Source organism: Diabrotica virgifera, chromosome 6 (genome assembly GCF_917563875.1).
Source record: "Diabrotica virgifera virgifera chromosome 6, PGI_DIABVI_V3a".
NCBI lineage: Eukaryota > Metazoa > Arthropoda > Insecta > Coleoptera > Chrysomelidae > Diabrotica > Diabrotica virgifera.
The window spans coordinates 100,591,050-100,616,781 of NC_065448.1; the positions used below are offsets into that span (position 1 = coordinate 100,591,050).

The window sequence follows — 25,732 nt, forward strand, 5'->3', positions numbered from 1 at the left end:
TACAGGGTATTTCATTAAAATTAAAGATCATAGACTATGCTAGACTTGTGTGAATCACCCTGTACATTTAAATTTATATAGTGCATATTTGAATTTAAAAGTTGGCATATCCTAGCGTTTTTTTTTTAATTTTCTAAAATAAGGACACAAAAAATTTTACTCCATAAGTGGTTTCCACATACTATTATTTCAAAATTTCACCCTGTATTATTCATAATACACCATACTTGATGTGGTTTGTTGAAATCAGGTTGTTAAGCAGCTTTTAAAAATAAAAAATATACAGGGTGCTCCACTAAAAATAAAGCTTATGGACTATGCTAGGCTTGCGTGATTCACCCTGTACATTCAAACTTAGGTTTAAAAAGTGTATATTTATATTTAAGAATGGACGAGTCTTAGCGTTTTGTAAAATAGTTTAAAACAAGGACAGAAATAATTTTATTTTATAAATGATAAGTGATTTATAATGATATACATACATAGTATTTCTTGGGGATTTTTTGTTGTTGTGATTTGGGTAATCGAAACTACCATTCATGCTTAATCTTAATTGCTAATCATTATTTATTTTCCTGCCAAAAAGCGGTTTTATGGCGATTGCTATACTCTCATGCACTGAGGCTGAAAAATATTTGCGTCGATTGCGTTCACCAGAAAACTTTTGAGAACTATTCGACAGCAAATATTTCTTGGGGATTTTTTGCCCGGGATGTTTTGTGGGGATATTTTGTCCAAAAAAATGTGTGGGGATTATTTGTCCGGAATTTTTTGTGGAGATTTTTTGTCTGGGATTATTTGTCCTAGCTTCGCCTTTAATGGTACTTCTACAAAGTCGTAGGGCTCGAGTTGATAATGCTCAAATGCTTTTTCAGAATTACAGAATCTGCAATTTGCACTCTCAGTCCGTCTGATTTCGGTAATGTGCCCTTTGGGGCGACAGTGTCCTTTTAGGAGACCTACGATAATTCGCAGATCATTCCTATTCATGTCGAGTAGATCTTTGGATCTCTTCTTCGAAGATTCATGTATAAAAACCTTTGAATGATCCATGTGTTCGTATCAGCGGTTAGGTTTCATCCGTTCCACACAGTCCGATATTATTCTTTTGCTATGTAACGACAGGTTCTGGGCATATGAATGTGTTTTTTGCCCCTTCCCTTGCAATCAGGTCTATTTTTTCGTTCTCCTCAATATCAGTGTGTCCAGGCACCCCGCACCCAGATTAAATTTAATCTGCTGCTTTTTCCTATGGGAATCAGATTCTGAAGACAGTTTTAATCTAACTTGGTAACTTAGAGTCCGATTAGATTCCAGTGCCTTTTATGCCGCCTGGTTCCTCTTTGTTAGTTCCTGCAGACACATCAACAATATCTTTTGGGAAACAAAAAATAGGACAATATCCAACGGCTCCAAAGTAAGAATACAACCTATACATAATCATATGTACAGAATTACATAAACACCGATTCATGAAACATTCGAGAACAGTAAAAACAGTCATGTTAACTAGATCTACACCTTAAATTATTTCGTTTTTAAACTTTATTGCCATATAGTTGCCAACAATTAAAAAAAGGGGACATTGCAATTAGCATTGCGTCAGGGAAAGGTTAATGTATGTAATTTATATTTCACTATAAAAAGTCGACAGAATAGTGTGTTAAATATTTTTAATGTATGGTGAAACTGTTATAATTACTTAATCTAGCCAAGTACCTACTCACAAAGCATAGAATGGTAATTCATGCATTTCTAAAATCATAAGACATACGGAAGGAAAACTAATGTATATGTTATACTTTTTTTTACTTTATAATACACCGAGGTGCAAAATCAACCGGACAATCAGTTTTTTTCCTATAAACTAGGTTTAAAAAAGTTTAAGGGTACGAACAGAACAACTGGATCGCGGTGGAGATCGCGGTGGAGGTCGCGGTCGATGTCGACGTCCATGTAAAACAAACACATTGTAGTGAATGAAAGAGAACAGACCAGGTAAGTCGCGTCGGAGGTTTAGCGCGATGCCATCCAGGACTCCAGAAGGTTTACATCGATGCTTTTGAAAATAGTTTCTTTTTACATGGTTGCCTACTGCTATGCTTCCTGTGATTGGTGCCCCTGCTATTTCATGCGATTTGGTACTCGAGTGGCTACTTATAATCTCTTTTTCGTATTCAGTTAATTTCTGAATTTCAGTTGTCAAATATGAAGGAGGATCTTAGAGCAAGTGTGCAGCTCACTTCCGTATTGTGGGAAAAGACCCGGATGCACTGAAAACCGTCTGTTGGGTATATTACTTATCAGCCACCACTTGGTGACAGCTGAAATTTCATCACCATGATCACTTGACCGACACAACATCGCAATAGCACAATCTTTTTGTCATTCAAATGTCATCAAACTACTTCACTTGCTGGTGGCCTAGATCGACTGAGCAGCGCAGGTAACCTCATTGCTATGTGCTGTAGACACCGACCGCGACTTAACTAGTAGCATCCACCACGACCTCCACCTCCACCGCGGCCCACTTGTTCTGTTCCTACTCTAATATGTTCCCACTCTAATATGTGAGTATTTAGTAATAAATAAAATTTAAAAGTCAAATTTTTTACAACTCACGAATGTTACACAGAAAAAAAGAATAAAAAATTCAAAAATTTTGAAAATTGGCAAAGAAACAAAATTTAATTTTTTTAATTTGTACAGTTTTTTTATGAAAATCGATATTTACTATACCTCGTTTTTTAAATAGGAGTAATTCAAATTTACCGCGCCGTAATGCTTGTTTGTAATTAGTCCAACCACAGGATAGTTTACACCACTAAATTATATATTTAAAATTCATAGGTAAATTAAGTAGTATCAGTGATTTTTTTAGTTTTCTGCCATATTTCTTGAATTTTTAGATTTTTAGTACGCATTTATATAACAGTTGTTCTTAGAACTATTTAGCGACATCTTAGTATAATGTAATATTTATGGATTACCGTCTAAAACCGACAAGATCAACCAAAAAAGGGGAATCTGGTTATTTTTTTAGTGACATTATTGGCTGTGAATATGTCCTTTGAGTTTACTCCTCCCATTTAAAAAGTGAACCATAGGGTGTATTACCTCCACGAGTAATTTCGGCTCTTATTCGATAAGGCATACTTCGGATTAACGCAGCAAAGTCGGCCTGAGGGATTTGCTCCCATTCATCACGAACTGCTTGCTCTAACTCTAAATCATTCCCGGTTTCAAACTCACCATGGTTCCGTCGAATACGTCTTCCCCGAATATCCCATGCATGCATCTATTGGCTTTAATCTGGACTCCTTGGGAGTCCATGGTAATAAACGAATGCCAACATCATCCAAGTAATCCTGTGCGGACGAGCATTAGCTTGCATCAGTCGAAAGTTGAAAGAAGTGGGGCCAATGACACTATAAGCTTTTCCAAACATTGCTCAATATACAGTTGAGCATTTAAATGGCCCCCTTGAATTGTAACAAGTTCTGTGTGAGCTTCTAGGGAATTGCTTACCCACGCCATTATACCACCTCCACCAAATTGAACTCGTGGAGTAACACAACATTGCTGATAACGTTCACCAGTTCTTCTCCAAATCCTAGGCCGCCCATCAATTAAGATGTTCGCTAGCGAGCTGTAAACGTTGCCTTCGATGATCTGCGGTCAATAGAGGCCTCTGACAGATATTCTGGATCTTAATCCATATCCATTTAAGCGTCGTCGAAATATAAACTGAAACTGTGTTTCTATGGACCATCATTTAATCGTTGAACAAGTACTGGCGCTCATAATGTGCTATCGCGTAACTCTTGCAACCTAAGAAAGCGATCTTCAACTTGACTTGTGGTTCTTCATCTACCTTGAACTGGTCTCTTGGTGTATTGCTTTGTTTCTCGAAATCTTTGCAATGCATCAAACACTGTACTTCGAGAAATTCCTAAAGTATTTGCCATATAACGAATGCTCCGCCCATCATCCTGTAAAGCTACAGTTTGTGCTACTTCTTCCGGTGTCATATTTTTATAGTGCAAGTTTTAAACAGGAAGCATACACAAAATACACCATCAGCCGAACTTGCAAACACGTAAACACCACAATAAACTTATTAAATTAACGCTGTTTCGTTAAGTCACTATTTCACAGTAATAACAAAACGTTCGTGTAGAAGTGTTGTTGGTGGCACAAAACATCTTAAACAAGAAAAAACGTTAGCGCTAATAAGGTAAAACAAATTAAAGTTTTGATCTAAACACCAAAAAAAAACGAAAAAATCTGAGTGTCCAGTTAATTTTGCACCCCAGTGTAGTATACAGTAGAACCCCGCAAATCCGAACTAATTGGGGGGACAGCCTGTTCGGATTTCGAAAAGTTCGGATTATCCGAAAGTTAGCCTTAGCTAGTAGTTCAAAGCTTTCATTGTGATTTTGAGTAGCCAAACGTTCTCGCAAGAGTGTGGACAATATTTTTGGACTCAAGTTGACTACGAAAGAACCAAAGTAAGTTTGTGTTTAACCTTTATAAACACTTTATAAACCTATATATTAAAGTATAATATTTATTTTTAAGAAATTTTAAATGTTAAAGTCCTAGTAATCCTACATTGTCCAATTTTCTGGCTTTACTCTGTATAATAAACATGTTTTTAAGTTTTTGTCTTGAATTTTTAAATATTTTTCACTTTCCATTGGTTCGGATTTGCCGAAAGTTCGGATTCGCGGGGTTCGGATTTACGGGGTTCTACTGTATTTGTATAATTTAATTAAATATTCTTTTTCTTGGGGGCCGGCGTAGCTCAGGCGGTAGTATGCTTGGCTAGAGTGCTGGTAGGCCGGAGTTTAAATCCCACCGACCGCGCCGGCAAGAACAACTAGACATTTTTAAAAATGTCTATAAGCCCCAGGTCGACTCAGCCTGAATAAAATGAGTACCTTGCGTAAAACCAGAGGTAATAATAGGCGGTTGACGCGTAGCACTGGCTCTATTACCTGCCTTGTATATCGTAGGCCCTAGATATAGCAGATTACGTGATAAAGCCACGTGAGGGGTATAAAACGTGAGACTATTATTATAGGTCTGGATTCCGCGTATGAAAAAAAAGTTGATTAATAGCAAGCTGAAAATTTGTTAATGGCTTAAGGGTATCTAGTCGGACCAACTTTGATGTATGGGAACACTGGAACAGGGGAAGTTTTAATTGTGGAACAGGTTAAAAATTTGGAACGTCAGACCACGAAAACGTTCCATGTATTTTGTCGGACAGAACTTCCAATTGATTTGTTACCCTTTCATTAAACTCTCATGCAAAAATCAGACTACTATTTGTCACCTGTCATAATTCCTGTCATTTGACATGTTCTGCGTGTTCCACTCATTAAAATGCCCAGTTGGTGATATGTAAATGGCAGTCTGATTTTTGCAGGACAGTTTAATGAAAGGGTAACAAATTAATTGGAAGTTCCGTCCGACAAAATACATGGGACGTTTTCGTAGTCTGACGTTCCAAATTTTTAACCTGTTCCACAATTAAAACTTCCCCTGTTCCAGTGTTCCCATACATCAAAGTTTGTCCGACTAGACACCCTTAAACTATTAAAAAATTTTCAGCTTGCTATTAATCAACTTTTTTTGTACGCGGGATCCAGACCTATTATATTATTATTTTTCTTTTCGTTTTTGTACACAGCACGTACCCGGAAATGCATTAGTTCATTCAAGAATAACTCTGATTAAAAGTAACGTTAGACAGATGTGCCATATGTACGAACATCAAATATTCAAATATGAAGAGATTGAAAATAGGAAATCCCATTTATTTATCTCTTGTATTTAATACAATTTCAAATGGTCCTATTAATGAGAATTTAGCCAAAAATAGTTTCTTCCGTGTTTTAATTCTCAGTTTCGACACTTGGAATAGATTATTAACAAATGCATGCGTGCTATATCTTAAAAATGTGAAGTAGCTTTAGAGATAAAATACTAAGTATTACGGCACGAAATAAGTTTTTTTAGTCAAAGATGTCAAGTAGTCAGTGGCGAGTAGTCGGAGGAGAGGGGATATGAATCTCACGGCAGAATTTTTCAATATCTGCGAAAATACCATCGATATTGTTTATAGAAGTAGAGTGTATAGAAGCATAGACATTGTATACTACACCTTTTTAGAATATTGTTTTCAATTTATTCAATCAAATTTGCTAATTATAGTTTATATACTTATTAAAAATATACATACTTATAATATACAAAAAATATCATTATCATAATCAGAGCCATTCAATCCTAGTGGATTATGCCAATGCTGGGGCATATAGTAATCATTTTTTCCAGGTGGATTGTTCCTGTTTGGTTTTTCTTATAGATCTATATGTGTCTTTGCAGCGTTGGCTATGTAGTTTCAATCTTTTCTGTTTCTGCATCTTGTCTTTCAGTTTTTTATTTTCATTATTTTTACATCTTCTTTCTGGTTCCACCATCTTATCCTCGCTCTTCCTTTTTTTCTTGGACCCAGGGGTGTCCAGTTCGTGATTATTTTGATCATTTCTGTGGGTGCTGTTTCCATTATGTAGCCTGCCCATTCTAGTTGTCTTGCTTTTATGTATCTTGCTATGTGCTCACTTCCCATTTCTTGTTGGATTTGTTTATTGGTCTTCATTTTTGTTTCTCCGTCACTTGTTATTTTGATCCCAATATTGATCTCTTTCTTTCTACTATTCTTAGATTTTCTTCATCTTTTTTTGCCAGCGTCGTGGTTTTTGTCAGCGTCTTATACATTTTGATTTTTGTTTGTCTGCTGATGTTTTTGGATCTGAGTAATAGCTAATTCCTTCCAAAAGCTTGATTGCCCTTTTGGATTGTCTTCTGTACCTTGTCTTTGCTTCTTTTTTCTATTCACTCCTAGGTACATGAACCTCGTTACTTCTTCAAATTTATATTTTCCCTTTATTACTAGGCCCCCTCCAGCTTCCCCGTTATTTTATGTATCTGGTTTTGTTTTCATTAATTACCAATCCCACCTTTGTAGCTTCTACATCCAGCTTGTTTATGGCTTTTAGTAAGTCTTCTCTTCTTCTCTGCTACAACTGTTAAATCAAAAGCATAAGCATTAATTTGTGTTTTATTTAGCATTATATCCTTTCTGTTTAGTTTTGCTTCTCTCAAGACATACTCCTAAAAAGGGTGGGAGAGATTGGGTCTCCTTGCTTCTCACCTCTTGCTGTCACCTCTGATATCTTCGTTTGATATTGTTCCCTGAAATTTGATTTTTGCTTTGGAGTTCTGCAGGCACATCTGCTGTAGTTTTATCAGTTTGTTTGGGATTCCTATCTTCTTTTATACTCTGCCCATTTTGGTTCTATTCATGGAGTCAAAGGCACTTCTGAAGTCAAGGTTCTTGTTATATTCCCTGTATTTTTGTATATTTGTTCTACTATGTGTATTGCGTTTATCGTTGATCTTCCTGGACGAAAACCGTTCTGATAATCTCCTATTGTATTCTCTGCCTGTGTTTTTAGTTGATGGTTTACAAAAAAATATATGAATGTTAAAAATACGAACAGTTGAATTGGACTTTATGAGAAGATGTCTACAAATCACCCGAGAGGATAGAATAAGAAAAGAGGAAATATGCAAAATAACGGAAGTAGAATGCTCAATTATAAAAAAGTTGAAAACCGATCCCTGCAGTGGTACGGGCATGTACAAAGAATGTCAGAGCACAGGTGGCCAAAAAGAATGTTGGACTGGGACCCGCCGGGAAGAAGACGGAGAGGAAGACCTGCTATGAGATGGAAAGCTTACATAGGAAATGCTATAATGGATAGAGACCTATCAAAACTAGAAAACGGCGAACTCATAATCGGAAAAATTCGAAGAAGAAAAAGACTTACTAAATGAAGTTATAATGAAAAATTAATTTGGATTTATAAAGTATCGGTCTGAAGTTAGCTTTAGGGAATTTAAGAACAATAAATCACTGGAAATGAATTATAATGATGTTGTTCTGAAGCTATTTCCTTGTGGCATTTTTATGATTAACTATTTAGATGGGAAATAAGCCACAATTAAATTGAAAAAATAATTTTATTAACGTTTCGACGCCCAAATGGGGTATGGGGTGCCGTTGTCAAAATACAAAATACTACTAAATTAAACAAAAATGTTGTTGCTAAGTAAAAAAATTCTTCTAATAATTTATATTTATATTTATATATAAATTATTATTTATATTTATATATAAATTATTAGAAGAATTTTTTTACTTAGCAACAACATTTTAGCAGTTCGAACATTTAATTTAAGCGAAAAACAATGTTTATTTTTCAAATTAACATTTTTTTCTGTTTTCTGACAGCAGTAAAATGTGTTTCGAATTAAATAAATTATATACATTCTTCTTTTTGTCTCAATTAATTTATTTCAAAAATTTTTTTGGCACCCTGTATAAATAATTATGTTAATGTTTATATTAGTGAATAGAGAATTGTATAACCTTTCAAATGAGCTATCACACGACCTCTATTATTATTTAAAAAAATCATCGATTGCGTCATCACGCCCAGATGGATGACGTCACTGGTATGATATATATGCTAAAAAATTATAATTTAAAAATAAAAATCGACCTGATTCGTAATTTATCTCCAGAGTAAATGAATTTATTCCAACTCTAACGTCCTCAATGTACTTATAACTTCAGAGGCTTATATCTTAAAACCATGATTTTTTGGAGCTACGCGCCCGTTGAGTCTTTTGTTCTACACATCAAGGACTACCAGAACCCAAAGTTTCAGAGCATTTGACAGAGAGCCATTTCCCATAAGGTTTCTGCGGGGTCCTTTAAAACAGTGCTGAGGCCGCTTAAGAGGAAACAGTAGCGATCAACAGGTAGCCAAAACGCGTTCCAAGATTGCGGCTGTACTTTTGAATATTTTTTCGAGATATTTAGCACACGTATTCGTAATATAATAAAGAATGGCGGTACAGAGTCCAATTTGAAAAATATATTAATATGTGGAAATTACTCTGTAATTAAATACAATATTAAAAAACGAGCCTGTACCGCCATTAAGAAGAACAAAAAATACACTTTCTTCAAATTAACTTTTTTATCCGATGCCTAAATTTTGTGTCATTTTGGAACTGCTAAAATTTTTTATTTCATGAGTAGTTCCAAAATGACACAAAATCTAGCCATCGGATAAAAAAGTTTATTTGAAGAAAGTGTATTTTTTTGTTCTTCTTAATGGCGGTACAGGCTCGTTTTTTTAATATTGTACTTAATTACAGAGTAATTTCCACATATTAATATATTTTTCAAATTCGGCTCTGTACCGCCATTCTTTATTATATTACGAATACGTGTGCCAAATATTTCGAAAAAATATTCAAAAATACAGCCGCAATCTTGGAACGTGTTTTGGCTACCTGTTGATCGCTACTGTATCACCTTAAATAATCCGATTTTAATTCTGTAAAGTGTATTAGATAGGTAGAGAACCTCTTTTTATGTAAAAAAATTAGCAAACTTCTAAATGGTCTACTTTTTCTTCAGAAAGTTTTTAAAAAATTTGAACTTTTTAAAAAAAAATTATATTGCAAAATTATTCTGCAAAACCTATCAGGTCGATTTTAATGAAATTTGGTGAACGATTTAAGTATGTTGTAAGAAATTTTTAAGCGAATTACGAAAGTTCTAAGTGCAACGAAAGTGGTTGAAAAACATTGAATAAAAACAGGCTTATTTAAGACATTTAGGCAGGTAATAATTTAAGACATTTTTAACCAGTCGTTTATCATACAAAATTCAATTATCTTTATTTTATTTTTCTACGACTTTGTTCCAAAACGAATCGTTTTAAAGTTATAAGCAAGAAAGTAGAAAAAAATCGACGTTTTTCGAAATTTTTAAATATTTTAATTTTTTTATTAATGTTCTGGGAATATTTAAGAAGGAGCATAAGTCAATTATTATTGTTGAAGTTGTCACCTAACTTTATCTGCAAAAATCCGAATGCCACCTCGCACATCCAAAAATAGACGTTTTTCGCAGATCCTGGTCTATAAATAATAGCGGTGATAAGACGCAACCCTCTCGCACTCCTCGTCTGATTCGTATATCTTGGGATGTGTGCTCTTTCGATTATTGCCTTTTGATGGCAATATAGTTCTGAAATAATTCGCAAGTCTACTGCACCAGGTTAAAGGTAGCACCCACTTTTATGTCGTGATTTCAATCGGCATGAATTCTTGTATGTCAGCATGCTCCTCTTCTCCTTTGTGGTAGTTGCTAGTTTCTATTCCAGTATACTATACCTGATACGTTTGTCGCTTGTTGACATACTAACTTTGCCCTTATAGGCCACAATGTTGTTTTTATTTGTGATATATTTATATTTTTCGTTTTAGGATTTGGCAGCGACTCCGGTTTTTCTTCCGACATATGCGCCGATTACAAAAGCAACACGACTACTCCCAAAGAACACAAGTTTTGCCCAAATGCTGTCCTAGATGAATCGGATTGTGCTAAGCTTACGAGAACAAAATGGACGGCATCGTTCCGAAAACTTATTCGACGCATCAAGAAGTAAACCCCTAACTTTTCAGTATCTCGAATATTTAAAATTTTCTTTAGAAATATAACGAAAATATATTCAGGAAATGTACAGGCATGTCGAAATTTCATTTATTTCACATAAATCAACACGTACATTAATCAAATACAGAGTCAATTCTGATCTGGACGTAAGTATTACAGGAATGGGATAATTGTCTTTTTAACTATATGATTGTTAAAATATTAATTTTATCTAATACTTTTTAATATAACGTTTAAGTTTAACTACAGCGTATTTCAGTCATGAGATTCATTGTACGAAGGATACTCCCAATACAAACTAAATGAGAATCTTCTTGACAACGTTGCAAGTTCGGAAGAGCGACACCTGGTTTCATAGATCAGCAACATTTTTAACACTTTTAATTATATTGGCCAATTATATTAGTCTTGGTTACTGGATAATTATCAAGGCCATAGCGTAAAAAAGAATAAGAAGAAAAACTAAGATTGAGGTTATGTTATTAGGTAAAAGGTAAACATTGTAGGTATGTAGTAAATAAAATTAATTATTGAAATGCAGTACCTACTACAAGCAAAATACAATTAATCAAACTCACTTTAATAATTGCATATCATATCAATATTGTGGAGCAACATATAATTTTTACAATTTATAACAACATTTGCGAAATCCCATTTTTTCAATGACAGAAATATACGTCAATTTGACAATATGAATTATTTGAAATATGTTAAGAAAGTTACAAGATTTCTCCACTAGTCACGCACGATCATTTCTCGTATCCCCTCTAAGTACTTGCACACAGCGAATACAACCGTACTGATTATATCGTTTGAAACACAGTGTAGAAGATTAACCGTTACAAAACGCGTTGAAACGATTTCTAAGTCTGAAAATGTGATAAAAATTTCAGATTTCGAAGAATTTTGCTACTTTAGTCTTTTGTTTAGAATGCCAAAAGTAAAGAGCAGCAACCAACCAGTGCCAAACACCTTCATGACAGGAAGAGGTATAGTCATAGTTTACCAATTAAACGTTACGTTATTAAAACACGACGTTATGTTCCATAATACTGCTACTTGAAGAGTTATTAATAAAAATATTGAACTATTTTCTTATTAGCTGACATACGTTGTAATAGTAAAAGTATGGAACGAAGGATAGTTGAAGGCAACATAACGGCAAACCATCCAGAGGAAGATCTCCAACAGGATGGTTGAACCAAATAAATTACATGACTGGTTATTCATTCTCTGAAGCAACACAGCACGCACAGGAAAGATATATTGGGACAGCACTAGTCAAATTGCATAACGTCACTACGTCGTTGCGAAGGAGGAAATATGGAGGAGGGTTGATACAGATATTGTGACCGTTGTGACTATATAGCTAGAATAGTGGTACTCCGACAAGGCTTTATCAAAATTAAAAAGCTTATTTTGTAACAGTAGCATTAATATCAGCCGTATATGCCGTTTTCTGCATTGCTATGTATGGTCAACACTTTTGTATGGAACGGAGGCCTGGACACTCAACATAACGCCGATGAATAAGTTAGAAGCCTTTGAACTCTGGCTTTAAGCAGAATCTTGAAAATACCTTGGACAAGCCACACCATGAAAAAAATGTTCTGAGGAGAATAGGTACAGATAGAAAGCTGCTAAAGATTATCAAAGTTAGAAAAGTTAGCTACCTGGGACACATCGCTGGTACCTATGATTAATGTGATTTCTAATAGATTTCCAGTGAAAATAATACCTCTTTGATAAGTATTGGCGATACAATTAATTTTTTTATATGCGTGTCCGCGAAGATTATAACTCCCAAAATATTTATAACGAAAAGATTTAGTTTATAATAGATGCCGACGAAAAGAATTATTTCCCTTTCTGTTTCTGCTTCTGCCGATGAAAACAATTATTTCTGAGAACTGTTTAGTAATTCTAATTTTCGTGGACCCACAAACAGAAATTATGTTTTTTGCTGATACTCCTCAAAAAATATTTTTTTTCGCTAACACTTTATTAGGGATTATAATTTTCAGAATCATATAATCGAAAATGATATTTTTCGCGGCGTTCATTGAAAGTTCTACTCTTAACGGCATTTTTCGGAGTTATACTTTTCGTAGGCGGCGGCGACATAATGAGAAATGAAAAGTACCGCCTCGCCAACTGATCATCCAGGGTAAGATTGAAAAAAAAAACGGGTTTTCCGGTAGGTGCCAGATTTCATGGCTTAGAAATATCAGTGACTGGACAAAGACAGATTTGCCAGTGTCACTAACGTCCACTAACGGAGACAGCATTACAAGAAGAAGAAATTGTGCCTATTAATAGGCTCCTTACAGCTGCGATCTCTCGCAAACTTACGTTGCACCAAAAAATTGTTATGCAAACGGTCATCACATGCATTGTATAGTTGTATGTACAGTAAGCCCCAGTCGCGTAATTTCATCTATGAGAGACCTATTATATAATAAGATCATGCCAAACAATAATCTGAGTTAAATTTTCCGAAACTTTATTAAAAATCCTTTATAAAAGGTATATTTCTATTAAATGAACGTTTTCGGAATGACGATTCCATCATCAATACCGCGTACAAGGTATAAATGATTGAGCCACAAAAAATATCTGGGTGAAAACCCTTTAAATGGTATAAAGTTATTATAAAGTTACATTGTTGTATTTAATATTATGTGATGTTTGAACTTTTACTTGATTTTACATCATGGCAACGCAGTACTCTCTGGGTATTCACCCAGATATTTTTAGCGGTTCGACCATGTATACCTTGTAAGTAGCACTGATGATGAAACTGTCATTCCGAAAACGTTCTGTGATGTGGCTCTAACTAAAGATTCTTTTTAATATAGATATACTAATAAAGGAATTTTGATACATTTTTATGATCTATGCTATACAGCCGACTACAAGAAATTCATTTTCCTGGTGGATTTTTTAATTTTCAAAATTTTAATTTTTCATTTGTTATGACAAAATATGATATTTTGTTTTGTTTTATTTTATTTGTATTCCTGAATATATTTTCGGTAACTAGTTAGTGTCTACTATTAAGGTACAAAACAGTATTGTAGTTTCATTTGTATTTCATTATTTCAAATAATCATGTATCATTTGTGTTTTCTCATTTTACTCATTTTTTATACTGTAAGTGTCACTTATATTTTGTACATATTTGATCAAAAATCTACTGAAACATTTCGACGAGACAGGAACTTGTAAAATGGAATTGTATCAATTTCAATATTTTATATACTAGTTACTATTGTTCTTTTACAAAAAGCGAATTTGGTTTAATTTATATATAATCGGCAGTTCTACTATCAACCATATACAGGGTGTTTCATTAATAATTGTCCATATCGTAACTGGAGAAACCTTACCCCAAAATACGAAGACTTAACCCAAAACACTTAAATAAAATATTCTTCCTTACCGAGATACAGCGTGTTTTATTACAATATTACAAATGTTCTAAAATGATTTTAGCCCATTGTTAAAGCACCCTTTAATATTTTTTGTTTAAACTTGACACACAGTTTACACATATTACAGTACTTTAACTAGGGTTAAAAGATAGTTTTCCGCTGTTACCAGAGGCGTACCGTAGCGGCGCACAATCTGCGCCACTGTAATATTCATTTCAGCATGTTTTTTTGATTCTTTTTTACTTTTTACATAAATATCATCCTTTTGTCTCATTGTGATAAAGTAAGTATTTTTTAAGTTATTTGCGTTTAAAGATAATGATTCCATAAGACTATGGGCCGGTTGTTCGAACGCTAATCAACATTTAATATCAAATATTTAATTACTGTCACAACTGTCAATGTCAACTTTGGTTGGGTTGCTGAAAACATAGTTAATTATAATTATGAGATTAGTTAGCCAATTAACATAACAATTATTAACATAATTGATTAACTAATTTCATAATTGTCATCAATAATTATGTTTTCGGCAACCCAACCAAAGTTGACATTGACAGTTGTGACAGTAATTAAGTATTTGATAGTGATCAATGTTGATTAGCGTTCGAACAACCGGCCCTTAGTGTTTTAAACTACATTCAATAAGATTATGTGTCTAGCATACATAATTTTATTGAATTCATTACATTAAAACGCAAATAACTTGAAAACTACGTACTCTATCGCATTGAGACAAAAGGATGATATTTACGTAAAAAGTAACGAATAATAAAAAAAACATGCTGAAATGACTATTACGACAGTGGTGTAGATTGTAAGGGGGAAAAGGGGCGAAAAGAAAGTATATATCCCTACAGCACGCCTCTGGTAACAGCGGAAAACTAACTATCTTTTAACACTAGGTAAAGTATCCTAACATGTGTAAACTGTGTATCACGTGTGAACAAAAAATATTAAAAGGTGCTTTAACAATGGGCTAAAATCCTTTTAGAACATTTGTAATAGAACACTCTGTATCTCGGCAAGGAAGAATATTTTATGTTAAATCTTCGTATTTTGTGCTAAGGTTTCTCCAGTTGGACAATTATTAATGAAACACCATGTATATTATATCAATCTTTGCTGTTTTCTGTCACCGTAGCGGTCGTAGATCAGTGGCTAAGATACTGGTATATCAAGCCGAACGCATAAGTTCGATTCTCGGCATCGACATTGGCAATTTTCAGTTCTAAAAATTATATGAGCCGTCACAGTGTTTCGGAAGTCACGTAAATCCTGGACTAGTGAGCATCGACACTCATTACCTGAAACATGGCTAAATGTACAATTGGTGTCGGAATCTGTCCGAAATGATCTCCGGCAAAAAGTCATGCGATATTATTATTATAGAAATTTCACGAATAATGAAAATCGAATGATCTAAAGATTGGAGGTAATAAAATAAATAACAGTCGATGACAAATAATGTTAACTGTACCGGTACTGTGGATAGTCATATCGAATAGCAAAATATATTTTTCCACATAGCACCAATCAAAAAGTCTCTAGTCTACAAAAATTGGAGCTTACCTTCGCATAGGATTGCGAAGTTTCACAGACTGTAAGGATAATGAGACAAAAATTATTCTTTAAAATATGAAAAAAGTGAACAACTGTAGAACAACAAATATCTACACAGGTAGTTGGGTAGTTTGGTCATAACAACTTATGACCAAATTAAAAAAAAAATCATAGTCGGAAATTCCCATTTTTCTTCTTCTACTTAAGTGAAACGATACTCTCGCAATTGGTCTTGGGACTTTTATACCAAACCCTCTTCTTCATTAGACTCCACCAAGAAATGCTGCGCTCTATATACAAGCCAGAAAATTTTTATGGAAAGTATTTGGAGGAAGGTTTTGTACAAGCTACCCAGGTCAGATCTATAAGAGATATAGGTTCCTATTTTAGTATCTAGTACGCAGATAGTCCTCTAATGTTGGTTTCTGTTCCGATGTTAAGAGGGCCTGGTGACTCTTCCTTAGTATGCTGAACATCCTTTTTGGAAGCAGTTTTGATAGTTTTTAGTCCTTCTTAGTCTCACGTTTTTAAAATCTTTATTGATTTAGTTCATTTTGGTCCCACGAGTATTGTAGAAATAAAGACTCGGTACATACAAATCTTCCAAGGTCTGGTATTTCCAGTAGACTGTGTGTGAGAGATATTTGTAGAAATGGAAGTGCTGTATAGGTTTGGGTACGCTACAATACGCCTTTACTTTGCTTCTCTCGACGTCTAACAGCAATCTGCTTGGCTGAAGTCCATTCACCACGTCAAGGTGGAACAGCATTACGGAGACCTACGATTGAGTATATTTTTAAAATATAATATTATTTCTGAAAATGAAGTTGTGCCGATAATAATAAATGAATGTTAAGTTTCTCTAGAAAATTGAAGATACAGTGGTGCGCTAATAACCGGCAAAATAACGCAAAAAATGGAACACATAATACGATTTGAAATAAAAAGAGGCGAAACTAGTAGAGGTGGGAAAATATCTGTAGAAACATAATTGTACATCATGACGTTCTTCGTAACCTAGTTTTATTAGGTTATGCATGTCTTCTTCTTCTTCTTTGGTTTATTGGCCTCCACCTACTTGGGTATTTGGCCAGCTCATCGTCTTGGAATAAAGGAAAAATCCCTTAATCACCTACAATTTGGAGTTGATATGGGACAAATACAACAAAGGAAAAAACTGTTCTCGCTCATTGATAACTGCCGACCATTACACAATCTGCCTTATAGACCAGGGCGCATCTGTAAAAATATTAGTACATTTGGACGTTGAGAGGTGACTCAAATTTTTTTGCAGAAATTGCTTGAAAATAACTCAAATAATAATATTTGAGTTATCCTCCCTCTCAAGAAGGTCCGGAACATTGTTTAAATAATCAAAATATCAAAAAATGAAGGAAAAATTCGATGTTTTTCTTCGTTTTTTGATTATAACTTTAAAAGTATTCATTTCCGGGAAAAGTTGTATTTATATAAAAGTTGCGTAATTTAATTTACTATAACATAGAATTGGTGAAATATTTAAAAAATAGTCACCCTTGTTGCAAAATAGCAATAATTGCGAAAAAACCATACAAAAACAAGTATTCGCATTTTACGTTTTTCAACCATTTATGCTACACTTAGGACCTTCATATTTCACCCAGAAAAACTTTATAATACAGTAAAATAATACTGTAAATTTCATTAAGATCGGTTCAATAGATTTTGCAAAATAAATTTTGCAATCCAGCTTTCGCAAAAAAAATTCATTTTTTCAAAATGTTACAGGATTGAAAATAAAGCAGGTAGCAAGTTGAAATTTTTTTTGCGTATAGAAGTGTACTGTACCTTTCATTTGCAATTTGCAAAATTAAAATCAATTAACTACCACGGCATCAGGATTTTTTTAAATAAACATTAATTATTGGTGCTGCGCGCAGGACAGCGGATAGTTTGCTCTGATTGGGCATTCCAATGACCTTTGATAATGATTGATACATTTTAATTTTTATTAAATTTCGATATAAGTAAATAAATTTGTTTATTGCAAAATAAAAACACATACTCTATCCTTTGAAATAACACTTTTTTTAGCAAACTTTCTTTGTTCATATATTTTAACTTAGAGAATAAAAGTTTATTATTTTTATACATATGCAATTGTTTAAACAATATTTCACAAACAATAATAAAATTAGTTTGATTTTTGTGGAATTAAAATATTAAAATACAACAAAATATAGAGTAAGAAAATAATATATTAGATATAGATTGGAAGAAATTTTGGTTAAAATCAACTTGTGTGAATCGAGCACCGCTGTCCTGCGCGTAGCACCAATAATTAATGTTTATTTATAAAAATTCCTGACGCCGTGGTAGTTAATCAATTTTAATTTTACAACTTGCAAATGAAAGGTACAGTACACTTCTATACGCAAAAAAAAATTCAACTTGTTATCTACTTTATTTACAGTCCTGTAACATTTTGAAAAAATGAATTCTTTTTGCGAAAGCTGGATTGCAAAATCTATTAAACCGATCGTAATGAAATTTACAGTATTATTTTACTGTATCATAAAGTTTTTCTGGGTGAAATATGAATTTTCTAAGTGTAGCATAAATGGTTGAAAAACGTAAAATGCCAATACTTGTTTTTGTATGGTTTTTTCGCAATTATTGTTATTTTGCAACAAGGGTGACTATTTTTTAAAGTTGTAACTAATTCTATATTGTAGCAAATTTAATTACGCAACTTTTATGTCAGTACATCTTTTCTCGGAAATGAATACTTTTAAAGTTATAATCAAAAAACGAAGAAAAAAATCAAATTTTTCCTTCATTTTTTGACATTTTAATTATTTAAACAATGTTCCGGACCTTTTTGAGAGGGAGGATAACTCAAATATTATTATTTGAGTTATTTTCAAGCAATTTCTGCAAAAAAATTTGAGTCACCTCTCAACGTCCATCTCAAAACAGATGGGCCCTGGACTATTAATAAACCACAATTTTAGTTTGAAATTAAGTTTATTTGATGTTTCTATTTCGATTTGACGTTTATTTGTGTCAGTCGAAACGAATAACATGGGACATTCAAATAAATGTTTTCCGACGCCATGCATATAATGATGACTGAAGTCAACGAATCACGTATAAGAACTAACTTTACATCGTACTATCTCCCAGTTTAATATGTTTTCCATCTTTTGAGTTATTTTGTCGGTTATTAAGACACTCATCACTGTATAAAATAACGTATAGAATTTGCAATTTTTCTGAGATTCTACATATGCGTTAAAGTAAGTAGGACTGCCGATATTCTCACACAACCCAATAATGTATTGCGGATTCTTTAGATTGTTATCGTATTCAAAAGATATTTTCATATTTATTGTAAACGGATTGAGCTAAAATTGTCAGAGTATCTTGGTGTTGGGTTATAAGAACCTGTTATGTACTTCCTAAGAATTATTGTTATTAAAATACTCGTTAGTACACAGTATTATAATCTATTTATTTTAGTTTATTTATTTTATTTGTTTGTGTCATGTCCTTTTAGGCATTTGATCTTTAGATAAATCGAGCAATTGCGCAAAATAAATTTTGTATCGTTGCCATTTTAGTACTTTGAGCATAAAATACCAAATAGTGATGAATTTTTAATCTTATTTACAAACAAAATTTAAAAAAGTGAAAAAATTTTCATTAAGCAACACCAATGTGTTGCAGAAAACTGATCGCTACTGTAAAAAAAATGAAAAGAGAAGCAAATGGATTGAAGATTAATAATAAAGATAAATAATACATGATTATGGGAAGGAGTTATGATGAAAGAGAATAAAATTTGAGTTTGAGATGGGTAATGTGTTTACTTATTTGATAGTGATTTTAAAAGATAATGGCGATGAGAACAACGAGATAAACGCAAGACTGACTACAAGTGCATGAGAGCCGTAGTCAATAACGAAAACGTTAAGTACGACTTAAATGAAATAGGTGTCTTGGTTTGGAAAAGAAAAGCATAAGGTAGAAAATAAAACGTATCGTCAAATACTTAAATAAAACTCTGTAAAGTGAAAAAATAGGTGTATGTGATGCACATCTGACTTTTTGCGCTAGGCCTACAAGGCCTGCTGCTGTGCACTGTATATGAAACTAACAATATTGGTGGGTACGCCAAAATTGAGCCAGTAATTGCGAGCTTTCATTTGACGGTTACCTTGATCTTAAGGGAAGAATATATTAATTTTACTATTATAAGTATCGCATAATTTGTCTCATTTTCAATTTGGTTTTTTGGCTTTTTTAACAGTTTGTCGAAATATTTAATTAAGAAAATATTTTTTTTATTCGGAATCTGGTAATAAGCAAGATAAATATCTGTCTTCTTCTTCTCATATACTTTTGTCTAACCTAACTCCACGAGTGTATAATATGTACATATAAACAATACCCATTTTTGTATCTTTTTTTTATTCTCGTAGGTCTTTAAGTAAATAAAAAGGTAATTACGCATGCGTAATGACAAAAGATAAAGGGCAGCTTTAGGGCAGGATGCTTCATAAAGATAAAGGGCAGCTTTAGGATGGTACGAAAAAGATACTTTTGCCGACGCCATATTGTGATAATATGGATAAACCCGATTTTTCAATTGCGGATGCTCCAGTTGGTTGTAAAACTGTACAGTAGATACACGAGTGAATTGCTTATAGTTCTGAGAAACGGCTATACTTATAATAGTGAAATTTGGAGGAGGAAATAAACGGACGTAAGCTTCTCAAATAGTCATAACACGTGACATATGACGTTACATAGCCACTTTGACCGATAATTTTAAAAGCGACCTTATGGCAAGTGATATCTCGTTTGACAAAGTATTGAAAATCATACTAATTCTGTTTAGGTTTAAGTTGATTTAGATGAACAAATTAAATAAATATAAAATTGTAGTTTCGCGCTTAGTTAATAAAGATTCAATCGCCCGCCTATGGTTTGTTGTCAAAAAATTGACGTTGACGTAAAAACAACTAGAAAATTGAAAAACGTCAACTTTTTTGACAAATAACCATAGGCGGACGTTCGAATCTATATTAATTAAATGCGAAACTGCAACTTTATATTTATTTAATTTATTTATCAAAATCAACTTAAGCACAAACAAAATTAGGATGATTAAATATGTATTTCCAATACCAATTAAACGAGATATCACTTGCCATAAAGTTCCATTTAAAATTATTGGTCAAAATATCACTGTAAAGTCATTTGTCACTATTACGTCATCTGTTATGACTTTTTAAGAAGATTGCGGTTGTTTATTTCCTCCCTCCAAATTTCACTACCATAAGTACGTTCAAAAGATACGATTGGGGAGGTAACTTTTGACTATAGTTTATTTTTTAACCAGGAGGAGTAAACTAAAAAGACAGATTCACACCCAAGAAAGTCACTAGAATAATAACCAAATGCATCTTCTTTTTTGGTTGATCTAGTTGGCCCTCAACGGTAATCCATAAATATTATATTAAATTAATACGTCGCTAGAGTTCCAAAAACAACTGCTTTTTGTATAAAAGCATACTAACAATCTAAAACTTAAAGGAATAACACAGAAAACACAATAAATCGCCGATATAACTTAATTAACCTATGAAATGTCACTAGTGTCAAAATGTGATAAATGTCATTAGTGTCAAAATTTTATAACAGTGTAGTAAGTTTGCCTGCGGTTGGACCAATTACAAACAAGCAATACAGCGCGGTAAATTTGAATCACTCCTCTTGGTTAAAAAACAAACCATAGCACTGATTATATCCACGGAAACGCACATAAACAAACACGGTATTTAAATAATAATGTGCTTTCGTATGGTGATTTTTAACTAAGATTTATAACTGGTGCTCTCCTTATAAAAGTTATTAACTTTACAATTTAGTATATGCAGTATGAAGATATCGATATTTTAAAACGGTTAACACATGGATCGTTATCCATGCGAAGCGTCAGAGAAGGCTAATCACGTAGTTCGCACAACGATTGGAATAAACTTTGTTAGCAGTCCCTGCTTGAGTATTAATGTTTCTGATGGCTAGGCATAAGTTTTCTAGGACCTCTGTGAATACTTGTCGCCTGATTAATAACGCTACGATCATTCTTGTCTTACGCCTGGCACTGATAACAACCCAGGCTGGACTGAATAACATTTTCAACTGACTCTTCAATTTACAGTTAAAAGGTTTTAGCTCAATCCGTCTTTGCTTTTGTAACTTTGGCGTATCGGATTGGAAATAAAACTTCATGCTAACATTTTGACTACAAGTTTTAGGAAAATTCTCACCTTTTTCTAGAAAAGGAAAACCGCAAAATTTATATTTCGAGAGATTCGTCTTTTATATGTTCTAATATCGTTTCGCCACTGTTTGAATTATGGACTGTCTTACAAAAATAGTATATAAGCATAATATGTAATTTGTTAATTATACATAAATTTTTATTTATCCAGGGAAGGAAATCTCAAATTCACATAATAAGTGAAATAAGTGTTTTAGGAAAAGCTGGGGTAATAAATGACATCAAAAAATATTTTATACTTGTTTTATACTGTCAAAACTTCTGCTTTGGCCGATTTGTGTATTGCATATGCATATTTGCAATGCATATTATGATACTACTAAAACAATACTAGGTACTAAATCTGTTTCACGAACACAATAGAAGACGCAACAGTGTTTTTACAAAAAATGGGTTATCGTCAAAATTATTTGGTAATGCGGTTTTTCCCATTTTGAGTAAATTAAATGACTTACAGAACATGCTTATTTTACTGTTACTTAAATATTTTTGTGAGACACCCATATTTTTAATTTGGTATACACGTTGTAATATCAAATTATAGATAATAATATGTACAACTAGTTTAATAAAATTACTGTGGTAACTCAAATATTTATTGATATAGCTAGAGGGTAGATCGTAGAGTAATCTCTGTATAAACTGTTAAGAATTTGCATTCGCTTCTCTGTGAATGATCTAGCGGACGATGGTTTAGGCCCTGGTCAGAAAATAAAAAGGCTAACCTAGTAGTTTAAAGTTTAAAACAAATTTGTACTTCGCTGGTGTATAGGAATGCTGGTACATCGGATCAAGCTTTGGATAAGCAGTACGGTAAGCTATGAGGGCTTGCGGCTCGGTGTTATTCCTCCATAGATCCCTATCAGAAGAGCAGGTACGTTTGAAAAACGGAATATAGATACATGTAGATATAATCGTATTTGGCCCATCTATTCTGACAATTTGGACATGCCATTTGACATCACATTTGACTCATTTGACAGTAATGATGTGTCCAAAAGGCTTTAAATTAGTATTATCAGCATTCAGTATTCTTCAAGTGCGTTACTGGAAAGACGAGTCCATCTGACAAGAAATGATAAATTAATAATTTTTACTACCATCATATATTCCATCATATCCATTCATAATATACGATGGATTCATACGATGGAATTGCAGCATACTGGTGGTGCATTGAAAAACGGGCAGAGTCATGTCTACACAAAAAGAAGAAGAAGGAGTATTATCGAGAAGTGGTAGGTGGGAGAAGTCACAGTACTCTTGTAATTAATATGCTTTTTACATTTCAAACTGATCATAGGCCTAACCGGTTACACAAATTCCATACTGCTGAAACACCTAATCAAAATTGTCTGTTAACTAGCTCTGGGAATATAATTTTGGTAGAGACGAAATTAATATTTTGTGCTGATTAGATTTGTTATGTGTCCGTTATGTGTCCTTTTCAGACAACTGAGATTTTTCATTACTTTAGTGATTTTTGGCCTTGAAAAGTTACTGATCCTGTACTGGATGGTAAAAAGAAGTTAACTTGTTAAAAGAAGCCGAATTTAACACAATTTTGTAGACTATAAAAGTGCAATTAGTCAAAATAATATAAATAAAAATAAAGGGCGTAGGGAAGCCATACCCCTGACTAATATACTGTAATAAAATCACATGTCACCTTAGTAGCCCAGCAAGCCAGCGCTCTCACTTCATTGTGAGTAGTATAGCTAGGGTTACCATTCGTCCGGACAGTCCGGATTTGAAAGACATGTCCGGATTGGCGTCCGGATATGAAAAATGTCCGGATTTTTTTCTTTACTAAAAAAAATGGAAAACACTTGGCCCAACGGCGGGAAATATCATTTTGCGCAGCACCTAGTTAAGTTGGTCGCACTGCTTGTCAACAGCGCACGAGCAGCCACCTCTTCAAGTTCTAAAAAAGCCCCAAACACTCATGACAAATGGAAAAAAATATCTGAAGCATTTTCTAAAAGCAATGTTTTCTTTAGGAATATTTTTAAAATAGTAGAATTCATCTTTTGTCTACTTGGTACTTCGGCTCGTGGTAGCAACACAGTCAAATTCACATTTTACATTTTCTACAACCCCTTGGTTTTCCCCTGTCCGGACTTGGCCCTAATAAATTATGGTAACCGTAAGTATAGCGATTCGTGCAAAGTGCAAATAGAAATTTTTGAGTAAATTAAGTCAACCAATGGATGGGCATTATGATGAGTTATAGTTCGGTATTTATTTATTACTACTGGAAGGCCTTAGGTGCTAGAAAACAAGATAATTTAAAGTAACTAAGATTATACCATTTTATATTCTGGCTTTATATATTATTATATTGATGACACATCTATGATGGATTAAACAATTAGAATTAGGTACTCTACATACTAGCTAGATATATTATATAAACTATATAACATACTCCGGTATAAATATTTATTCCGACCAGTCGGTGAGTTTTGGTTCAAATCAGTATTCTTGCAAAGCCTCTTTGATAACGGGTAAACGTAAAAATACGTAACAGGGGATGACAAGAGACTCGATTTGAATGAAAACGAAATCGATTATTTTTATATTGTAGAAACATACACGAAATGCACAATCAAATATTGTTGGGCTTTTAAATACAATAAAGTTAAAATTTATAAAGTCTTAAAGAATCATAATTATTTTTTTTGTTTAGCTTAATGCCTCGACAATTAATGGGCATTGTCATGGTACGGTTGATTTTGAAATCAGATAGGTATCTAGTGTAATATGTAGTGTGTGTTTGTTGAGTAAATGTCTTGTTACTTAGTAAAGTCGACTTCATTGTCTTTCCAAAAAGACACTAATTGTATCCGAACGTCTGCGGTTCCTCTGGTGAGTACCGATTCCACAAGAAGGATAGAGATTATTTTCATTTATTAATTTTTAATAAATGAAAAATTTCCTACCCAGCTGAGATTCGAACTCACGACCTTGGATCCAAAGGTAGGCTCTATTACCACTGAGCCACAGAGGGGGTAAAGTGCGAAACAGTTATATAAAGAGTAAATATGGTTTTACCACATTTTTTTATTAAACTTACCTTGTGCTGCTCATTATTAGGAGACTTGAATATTAGTACTAATTCCTACGGCTTATAATAACACAATCAAGCGTTTTATGAATTGTAATTTGTCCTATTAATGCTATAGATTTTTATTAGAAAACTTTAAGATTGTTGTAGGAATTTTGAAATTTAGCCAATTGGAAAATGTAGATCAATTCTCTATTTGGTGTAAGGTACGACTGTTTTAAAATTTATAGGTGTAACTAAAAATTACATACTAAACTAAATAATTAAATAAACATATACTATACTAAAATATTAATATCTGCAAATGCAAATTGCGTTTTCAATCGTCTTATATAAATTGTCATATTGAGCTTGTTTAAAAAATATGCTTTCACAATAACGCCAATTTAATTGGTTTGATACGACATAAATATATTTAACTTCTCGTGTGTAATATGTGAGATTGTATATTAAAATGTTAAATTCTGGAGTCTTCTGAATATATAAGACTATAACTTATGAATATAAATGTATAGGGCATTTCAACGCTTCTCATTTGTTTCGGGCTTCTGTCATATGTCGTATAATCCGTGTATAATATTAATATACGACATATGACAGAAGCCCGAAACAAATGAGAAGCGTTGAAAAGCCCTATTGATCTACCATTATATTCTGTCAATGTTCCTCACCAAGAACATTGACACTTAGCAGTAACTAAAATTTACAATTTTCGTTAAAAC

General features: G+C 33.3%; 1 protein-coding gene across 1 annotated transcript in view; it reads left to right on the forward strand.

Annotated features, from left to right (window-relative positions):
• Positions 1-19,093, forward strand: part of LOC114335854 (liprin-alpha-2-like) — a 307,595-nt gene extending 288,502 nt beyond the window's left edge. Inside the window, exon 9 of the mRNA XM_050653655.1 lies at positions 10,423-19,093. Within this exon, the coding sequence (XP_050509612.1) occupies positions 10,423-10,604 (182 nt within the window). The 3' untranslated portion in view covers positions 10,605-19,093. The remainder of the gene's footprint in view (positions 1-10,422) is intronic.
• The last annotated feature ends 6,639 nt before the right edge of the window (positions 19,094-25,732 follow it).